Here is a 10,122-nt window from a genome sequence, read left to right as displayed (position 1 = left end):
GGTCCAACCCGTCCATGCTGACCAGATATCCCAACCCAATCTAGTCCCACCTGCCAGCACCTGGCCCATATCCCTCCAAACCCTTCCTATTCATGTACCCATCCAAATGCCTCTTAAATGCTGCAATTGTACCAGTTTCCACCACATCCTCTGGCAGCTCATTCCATACACATACCACCCTCTGCATGAAAAGGTTGCCCCTTAGGTCTCTTTTATATCTTTGCCCTCTCACCCTAAACCTATGCCCTCTAGTTCTGGACTCCCCGACCCCAGGGAAAAGACTTTGTCTATTTATCCTATCTATGCCCATCATAATTTTGTAAACCTCTATAAGGCCCCTCAGCCTCTGACGCTCCAGGGAAAACAGCCCCAGCCTGTTCAGCCTCTCCCTGTAGCTCAGATCCTTCAACCCTGGCAACATCCTTGTAAATCTTTTCTGAACCCTTTCAAGTTTCACAACATCTTTCCGAAAGGAAGGAGACCAGAATTGCACACAATATTCCAACAGTAGCCTAACCAATGTCCTGTACAGCCGTAACATGACCTCCCAACTCCTGTACTCAATACTCTGACCAATAAGGGAAAGCATACCAAACGCCTTCTTCACTATCCTATCTACCTGCGACTCCATTTTCAAGGAGCTATGAACTTGCACTCCAAGGTCTCTCTGTTCAGCAACACTCCCTAGGACCTTACCATTAAGTGTATAAGTTCTGCTGAGATTTGCTTTCCCAAAATGCAGCACTGTGCATTTATCTGAATTAAACTCTATCTGCCACTTCTCAGCCCATTGGCCCATCTGGTCCAGATCCTGTTGTAATCTGAGGTAACCCTCTTCGCTGTCCACTACACCTCCAATTTGGTGTCATCTGAAAACTTACTAACTGCATCGCTTATGCTCGCATCTAAATCATGCTGAAAAATGAGAAGCCTTTAGAAATGAGATAACAAGAATCCAGAGAAAGTTTATTCCTGTCAGGGTGAAAGGGAAGACTGGTAGGTATAGGGAATGCTGGATGACTAAAGAAATTGAGGGTTTGGTTAAGAAAAAGAAGGAAGCATATGTCAGGTATAGACAGGATAGAACGAGTGAATCCTTAGAAGAGTATAAAGAAAGTAGGAGTATACTTAAGAGGGAAATCAGGAGCACAAAACGGGGACATGAGATAGCATTGTCAAATACAATTAAGGAGAATCCAAAGGATTTTTTTCAAATATATTAAGGACAAAAGGGTAACTAGGGAAAGAATAGGGCCCCTCAAAGATCCGCAAGGCAGCCTTTGTGTGGAGCCACAGAAAATAGGGGAGATACTAAATGAATATTTTGCATCAGTATTTACTGTGGAAAAGGATATGGAAGATATAGACTGTAGGGAAATAGATGGTGACATCTTGCAAAATGTCCAGATTACAGAGGAGGAAGTGCTGGATGCCTTGAAATAATTAAAGGTGGATAAATCCCCAGGACCTGATCAGGTGTGCCCGAGAACTCTGTGGGAAGCTAGGGAAGTGATTGCTGGGCCTCTTACTGAGATATTTGTATCATCGATAGTCACAGGTGAGGTGCCGGAAGACTGGAGGTTGGCAAACGTGGTCCCAAGGGGTGTTTATGGGGAATGTTGCAGCTATTTGGAACAGCATCTTTAAGTTGGGATGATCTGTTGGTTTTTCAGATAGGTTCGATATTCTGTTCTCTTTTGTTCGTGTTTCATTGTGTAATCTTGCAAGTAAACTCTGTTTTGTTTGAAACTAAGTGGTTTGACCAGCTGCATCCCTCCTGGGATATGGGTCTGGACTACCTTCTTGAAATTTTTTTTTGGGTGGGTTGGGCGGTGGCGTCTGGCCTGGTCCATAACAATAAAATGATCTTGAGTGAGATTTCAAAATGAACCTAAAAGTAAGTGTACAAAAACCCCAAACCCAACATTGATGACTTTCTAATAATACAATACAGTATTTACAACTGACTATTAAAATTATCATTCCTTAGCTGCTGTTGCTTCAACACCTTAAATATCAATGATCAAATGATGGGGAGAGTCAAGATTAGAATCGTTATTTCCTGCTCCTCGGAGGCTGTCTGACCAGCTGTGCTTTTCCAGCACCACTATAAAGTTGTCTCTAATCTCCAGCATCTGCAATACCCACTTCCGTCTAAATGATGGGGTGAGTTAAATAATGTTATTCATTTCTAAATGTTTAATTTCAATGATTGCATTTTTGCTGAGTCTGGTTTTCGTCCCTGTTCCCTTAGTCCTCACTTCTTAGCTCAGTTGGTTGGATGGCTAGCATCCTATGTAGAGTTAATGTCTAACCACATGAATTCCAATCTCCACTCAGGCTGAGGTTACCATGAGGGACTCTCCTTCTAAACTTCTTCCCTTGCCTGAGCTGTGGTGACCCGGCGTTAAACTACCACCCATTGTTTCTCTCTAATGTAAGAGTTGCTCTTGGTGCCTTTATATTTATTTCTGGCAAAGCAAATTGTGGAATTAATAAATGGGCTGGAAGCCTTGGTCACATAATCTACTATCATCTTTAAGTTTAAAAAAAAGGAACTGGGGTGTTGGAAATCTGAAACAAAAACTCCCACAGAAATTGCTGGGGAAATACAGCAGGTCTGGCAACCTCCGTGGAGAGAAAGCTCTGTCGATATTTGGTCCAGTGACCCTTCTTCCGAACCATCTGAATGCAGCTAGAGTTTCAGTTTTGAAGAAGGGTCACTGGACCTGAAATGTTAACTCTGTTTTCCCTGCACAGATGCTGCCAGACCTGCTGTGTTTCTCCAGTAATTTCTGTTTTAATCTTCTTCAAAATGTTGTTTCGGCCTTCTTGATAAAACGTCTTAAACAAGTTAACAGCCTGTAGAACAAAGCCCAACTTACTGTCAGAACATGTTAAGGAAGGGGCGACAGATGTGGAATTTTGCTTTATTTACCCATTAGGGTTAGAAACTGTCCCTCAGTGACAGAGTTGATAGGAAACTTCGACTAACAGGAACAGTGTCCGTAGTTTCTCGGTCACTTTTTCTTTTAAAAACAAAATAGGGAACTAAAATTCAGAAGGAAATAAATAAAACTTTTTAAAAAAAGAAATTGCCCTTATTATTGGTGGCTGGGATAATTTTATTCCTTCTCTCACTCCCCTGTGTCATATTTGAATCCGTGCAGCGAATGAATGTGAGTGGGAGTTGAAAGTTGTTCAGCCCATACACCCCCACAGTCCATTCCGAGTTCATCTCAGGGTGATGATCCTGAGGGAACCGCGGTTTCTTCAAGCTGCCCCTTCCTTCCTGAACAGCAGCACTACAGTGTCTGAACACAGTCAGTCAGAGCTTTGTGCTGAGCAATCGTTTCTTCCAGAAGTTACCTTTGAGAGAGGAATTGTTCAGGTTAGTGCTATTTCAGGATTCCACATTTGCTCCTTGACACTCCTGAACGAAAATGCATCTGCGCATGATACAGGCAAAACGAATTACTGTTGATGTAGTCACGTTCCACACACTGTACCCATCCGGTCTTTATTGAGATTGTTTTTCTTCACCAGATATGTTCTTTATTGCGGCCGTCCTGTTGGTGCCGTTCGTCATTCGCTGTGTTTCCTCACAGGGGCTGAACTGTGCTTTCTACCTGAGCAGTAAGTAGTTTAATCCCACGTCCGCGTTTTTCTAGATGAACATTGTCTTCTCAGATGGAAATGATTGCTTTTTTGGAAGTTGCATTCCCCCCCACAATATGACAGCGTTGTTACCAAAAATGGCAATGCACAAAAGTTAGTTAATTCAAATTAGAAAGACTGCAATTCTGAAAATAAGGACTAAAAGTTCTTAAAATAGAAATAGTTCTTAAGCGACATCATAAAACCCAACATTTATTTTAGAAATCCCTTTGAATTGTGGATAATAAGTGAGGGATGATGTGTTTAATGACAAAATAAGCTGCTGTGAAACGGAAAAGTAATTTCCTGTAAAAGGATTATAGTCTGTGTTATTCAGGGTGATTTTGGCCTACCTCTTAGTAAAAGTATACAATACATAAATACGTCAAATAAAAAATATACCTGCAATGATATTTTGTTAGATAAAACCTGGCCTGCAATCTGAGATTTCTGAGTTCCGTTACTTTCTGACTGAATTCTAATATCTAAGTAATGTATCTCCAACTGTTTGTAGCTAACACCACAATCGTAGTCTATTGAGACAATCTTTAATCAATATCAACAGCTTGCATTTGCTTATTCCTTTAATGTAGAAAAAACCCCAGTAAAATCACAAGGTAGTTCAGAGAAATGTAATAAGACTTCACTGGAAAAAAACTAAGATTTACAATGTTTTTTCCAAAAACAAAAACTGTATTTGTTACAAAACGTTGTAATTCAGTCAATCCCAGTAGCAAACTGGTCTGGGAACATGTAACATCACCTGAATACTTCTAAAGGTTTCTTACTTTATATATGGATATAGTTACCTCGCTATGTTCTGTGACATTAAGTTGCAATAAAATACTGAAGAGTTTCCCCATGTAGGTGGACAAATGGGCAAATGGGTGGCTCGGTGGCTTAGTGGTTAGAACTGCTGCCTCACAGCACCAGTGACCTGGGTTTGATTCCAGCCTCGGGTGACTGTCTGTTTGGAGTTTGCATGTTCTCCCTGTGTCTGCATGGGTTTTCTCCCACTGTCCAAAGATTTGCAGGTTATGGGAAATTGGCCATGGGAAAATGCAGGGATATAGGGACAGGGTAGGGGTCTGGGTGGGATGTTCTTTGGAAGGGTGTTGTGGACTCCAATGGTGTGCTTACACACTGTCAGATTCTGTGATCCCATTCTAAATCACGTGACATTTATGTTCAGTGTAGTAGTAAAGGGGAATACTGTAGATGCTGGACATTTGAAACCAAGACAGAGAATGCTGGAGAAACTCAGCAGGTCTGGAAGCTTCCATGGAGAGAAATGCATTCTGAGTCCTCAGATGCTGCCTGACCTGCTAAGTTTTTCCAGCATGCTCTGCGTTACCTTCAGTGCAGTGTCAGGTTCATTCCATAAGTTGAGTTTGGTTGCATGATTAATGTAAAACAGAGAACTGTGGATGCTGGAGATCTGAAACAAAAACAGAAATTGCTGGTGAAATTCAGCACATCTGGCAGCATCTGTGAGAAGAAACAGAGTTAACATTTCAAGTCTGGTGACTCTTCATCTGAATAATTAATTTTGATAAAGAGTCACCGGACTTGAAATGTTAAACCCTATACACTCCAGTTTTGGACTCTCTACCCTGGGGAAAAGACCATGGCTATTCATCTTATCTATGCTCCTCCTGATTTTGTAGACCTCTTTAAGGTCACCCCTAAGCTTCCTATGCTCCAGTAAAAAAACTCCAGCCTATCCAGCCTCCCCTTATAACTCAAACCCTCCAGTCTTGGTAGCATCCTTGTAAAGCTTTTGTTTTGCACCCTTTTCAGTTTAATAGCATCCTTTCTATAGCAGGGTGACCAAAACTATACACTGTACTCCAAATGTGGCCTTACCGATGTCTGTATAGCTGTAATGTGACAATTGAACTCCTGTACACAACGAAGGCAAGTATTCCAAATGCCTTTGACACCACCCTGTCTACCTGTGACACCACTTTCAAGGAATTTTGTACGTGCACCCCTTGGTCTCTCTGTTCAACAACACTCCCCAGGGTCCCACCATTAACTGTGGAAGTCCCACTCTGGTTTGTCACAGGCCTTCAGTCTGAACAACAACCCTCCATCACCACTCTCTGTCTCCTACCATTATGCCAATTTTGTATCCAATTGGCTAGCTTTCCCTGGATCCCTTGTGATCGAACCTTACAAACACGTCTACCATGCAGAACTTGTTAAAGTCAATGTAGGAAATGTTTATTGCTCTACCTTCATCTATGTTCTTGGTCAACTCTTCTAAAACTCAATCAACATTGTGAGACATGATTTTTCACACATAAAGATCCTGTTTCTCAGAATCCCATTCAACAACATACCCACTACTGAAGTCAGACTCACTGGTCTGTAGTTCCTTGGTTTTTCCTTGCAGCCTTTCTTAAGTAGTGATACAACATTAACCTTCTGGCACCTCACCTGTGGCTGCCAGTGATACAAGTAGTTCTGCTCGGAGCTCCACAATTTCTTCCCTAGCTTCCCACAATGTCCTGCAATACAATTGGTCAGGCCCCTGGGATTTATCTACCTTTGTGTTTTAAGATATCCAGCAGCTTCTCTTCTTTAATGAGGGTCATTTTCAAGGCATCACTATTTATTTTCCCAAGTACAATGTCTTTCTCCACATTAAATGCTGAAGCAAAATGTTTGTTTAGGACCTCACCCATCTCATATCACTCCACACATACATGGCTTCATTGATTGTTAAGATGCCCTATTCTCTCCTGAGTTACTTATTTGCCCTTAATATACTTGTCAAATCTCTTTGGATTCTCCTTTACCTTATCTGCCAAAGCTATTTCATGTTCTCTTTTTGCCCTTCTGCTTTCCCCCCTAAGTGTACTCCTACATTCCCTACACTCGTCAAGGGATTCACTTGATCCCAACTGGCTATACCAGACATATTCCTTGTTCCTGAGCAGAGCCTCAGTATTTCTAATCATCCACTGTTGCCTACTCCTGACAGCCTTGCCCTTCACACTAATAGGAACATGCTGTCCCTGAGCTTTTGTTATCTTGCTTTTGAAAGCCTCCCACTTGTCAGCCATCCCTTTACCTGCAAACAGCATCCTCCAGTCGACTGGTCTAGATTAGAGTGGTGCTGGAAAAGCACAGCAGCATTCAAGGAGCAGGAAAAATGACATTTCAAGCAAAAGTCCTTCAAGTTCCTCAAATGGAGTTTAATGCGGAAAAGTGTGAGGTGATTCACTTTGGAAGGAACAACAGGAAAAAAAGAGTACTGGGCTAATGGTAAGATCCTTGATAGTGTAGGTGAGCAGAGACATCTCGATGTCCATGTACATAGATCCCTGAAAGTTGCCACTCAGGTTGATAGGATTGCCATAGGGTGTGTTAGCTTTTATTGGTAGAGGGATTGAGTTTCAGAACCATGAGGTCATGCTGCAGCTGTACAAAACTCTTTGGTGCGGCCGCACTTGGAGTATTGTGTACATTACTGCATTATTGGAAGGATGTGGAAGCTTTGGAAAGGGTTCAGAGGAGATTTACTAGGATGTTGCCTGGTATGGAGGGAAGGTCTTATGAGGAAAGGCTGAGGGACTTGAGGCTATTTTTATTAGAGAGAAGAAGGTTGAGTGGTGACTTAACTGAGACATATAAGATAATCAGAGGGTTAGATAGGGTGGACAGGGAGAGCCTTTTTTCTTCAGATGGTGATGACTAGCACGAGGGAACATAGCTTTAAGTTGAGGAGTGATAGATATAGGACAGATGCCAGAGGTAGCTTGTTACTCAGCGAGAATGAGGGGTATGGAACACATTGCCTGCAACAGTAGTAGACTCACCAACTTTAAGGGCATTTAAGTGGTCATTGGATAGTCATACGGATGAGAATGATATAGTGTTGGATAAATGGGCTTCAGATTGTTCCACAGGTTGGCGCAACATTGAGGGCTGAAGGGCATGTACTGTGTTGTAATGTTCTATTTATTGTGTATAGGAATTGTTGTGATGTTTTCCCTAATCAAAAATACCAGTCCCCCTCCTCTCTTCTTCCCCTTCTATCCTTCCTGTAGCATCTATACCCCAGAACATTGAGCTGCCAGTCCCATCCCTACTTCAGTCATATTTCCGTGATAGCTATGATATCCTAGTCCCATGTTCCCATCCATGCCCTGAGTTCATCTGCCTTACATGTCAGGTGTCTTGCATTGAAATAAATGCAGTTTAATTTAGTCAGTCTTCCCTCATTATCTGCCATATTCTTGCATGTAGTTTCTACGTAATTTGCTCTCTTTAACTTTTGTACCAGCCTCAACCTTCTCTCTTGTCTCACTACTGATTAGGTTCCCACCTCCCCTAGTTCAAACCCTACCTTGTAGCACTGCAAATCTCCCCGCCAGGATATTGGATCTGTCCAGATCAGATGTAATCCCATCTCTCTTGGACAGGTCACTTCTGCCTGAGAAGAGATCACAGTGATCCAAAAGTCTGAATGCCTGCCCCTTCCACCAACTTCTCAGCCATGCATTCATCTGCCCTTTCCTCCGATTCCTACTCTCACTAGCAGGTGGCACCAGGAGTAATAGAGAGATTACTATCCTTGGAGTCCTGCTTTTTAATGTTAAAAATCACACAGGTTTATTTGGAAGCACTGGCGTTTGGAGTGCTGCTCCTTCATCAGGTGATTGTGGCTTCTTTTTAACCTCCTGCCTAACTCCCTATATTCACTCTGCAGGACTTCATCCCTTTCTCTATCTACAGTGTTGTTACCAATGTGTACAGTGACCTCTGCCTGCTCACGCTCCCACTTTGAGAATTTCCTCTAATCGCCCTGAGATAGCCTTGACCTTGGCACCATGGAGGCAACACACCTTCCTGAAGTCTCACTCACAGCAGCAGCCTGTCTGTGCCCTTGAGTAGAGAGTCCCCTGTCACAAGTTTGCTTGGACTCTCTCAGGAAAGATCAGCACTTTGTGTATGTTGCCTGTTTTTTATACTCAGGTCAATGTGATAAAAGCAGAAGTATGACAAGGATCCCAGGTCTCATCTGAACACATGGTAACCTGACATCCCACGAGGTAGTAATGTATTCATTCTATTTTTGAAAAGCAAAGGCACATATATAGGGAAAAAAACCCACTAAAAAATGTTACCATTGTGTGACATAAATGGAGCATTTTAGGCTTACTGGTGCCCTCTCACATTGCACCAAAAGTCTTCCGATGATGCATCTCATAACTTTTTAAGCTGTTGTTTACTCGTGGATTAAAACCAATAATGTGTGGTTTGCATTGGTACAGCTGTTTAAAACAACCAGGAGTGAAGGGCCCTTATGGAAGTGTCCCTGTCTCTTGGTTCAAGTTTCACCTGCTCCAGAGGTGTGTAATAACAACTCTGAACAGGGTGACTGCAAATAAAAGGCAGGAATTTTAATTTGTAATTGTGTGCCCACGCCCCTCGACCATGACCTCACCTCCCATCGCCGGACCATCCATAACCTCAACACCTCAGACGATCTCCCATCCACAGTCTGCCACCTCAGAGCTTCACAACCTGCACCACCCAGTTGTACCTCTTACCTAAAATCCACAAACCTGACTTCCCCGGGGAACCTATTTTCTCTATCTGCTCCTGCCCCACCAAACTTCTCATATCTCGACACTGTCCTGTCCCCCTTGGCCCAGGAATTCCCACATATATTTGGGACACTAGCAATGCCCTCCATCTCTTCCATGACTTTCGGTTCCCCGGCCGCCAACATCTCATCTTTACCATGGACATCCAGTCCCTAAACCCGTCCATCCGCCATGACGACGGCCTCCAAGCCCTCCTTTTCTTCCTCTCCCATCCACCCAACCAGCCCCCCTCCACTGACACACTCATTTGATTGGCGGAACTAGTCCTCCCCCTCAATAATTTCTCCTTCAAATCCTTCCATTTCTTTCAGACCAAAGGGGTAGCCATGGACACCCGCATAGGTCCCAGCTATGCCTGCCTCATCGCAGGATATGTGGAACAGACCATCTTCTGCAGCTACACTAGCACCATCCCCCACCTTTTCCTCTGCTACATTGATGATTCTAACGGCGCCACCTTGTCCTTCCACAAGGAGGTTGAACAGTTCATCAACTTCACGGACAGCTTTCCATTCTGACCGTAAGTTCACACAGACCATCTCCAACAACTCTGTCACCTTCCTGGACTTCACCATTGACGACTGACTCAACACAGATATCTATTTCAAACTTAGCTACCTAGACAATACCTCCTCACACCCCCCACCCCATAAAAACGCGATCCCTTACTCCCAATTTGTCTGCCTTTACCGTATCTGCTCCCACAGGAGCCTTGTATTTCCAGGATCGCAATTTCCCCTCCAACATGATCAACAATGCCCTCCAGTGCATCTCCTCCACTTCCTGCACTTCCACCCTTGAATCCCACCCGTACAACCACATCAAGGGCAGAACCCCCCCCCCC

General features: G+C 43.3%; 1 protein-coding gene across 1 annotated transcript in view; it reads left to right on the top strand.

Annotated features, from left to right (window-relative positions):
* The first annotated feature begins 3,346 nt into the window (after nucleotides 1–3,346).
* The window catches only part of LOC122550246, a 9,420-nt gene continuing 2,644 nt past the window's right edge, over nucleotides 3,347–10,122 (top strand). Inside the window, exons 1-2 of the mRNA XM_043691003.1 lie at nucleotides 3,347–3,391; nucleotides 3,547–3,636. Coding sequence (XP_043546938.1) covers nucleotides 3,549–3,636 — 88 coding nt within the window. The 5' untranslated portion in view covers nucleotides 3,347–3,391; nucleotides 3,547–3,548. The remainder of the gene's footprint in view (nucleotides 3,392–3,546; nucleotides 3,637–10,122) is intronic.

This window comes from Chiloscyllium plagiosum, chromosome 5 (assembly GCF_004010195.1).
Source record: "Chiloscyllium plagiosum isolate BGI_BamShark_2017 chromosome 5, ASM401019v2, whole genome shotgun sequence".
Lineage (NCBI taxonomy): Eukaryota > Metazoa > Chordata > Chondrichthyes > Orectolobiformes > Hemiscylliidae > Chiloscyllium > Chiloscyllium plagiosum.
Note: the sequence above shows the minus strand (reverse complement) of the source record. Positions and strands in the feature narration are given on the sequence as shown.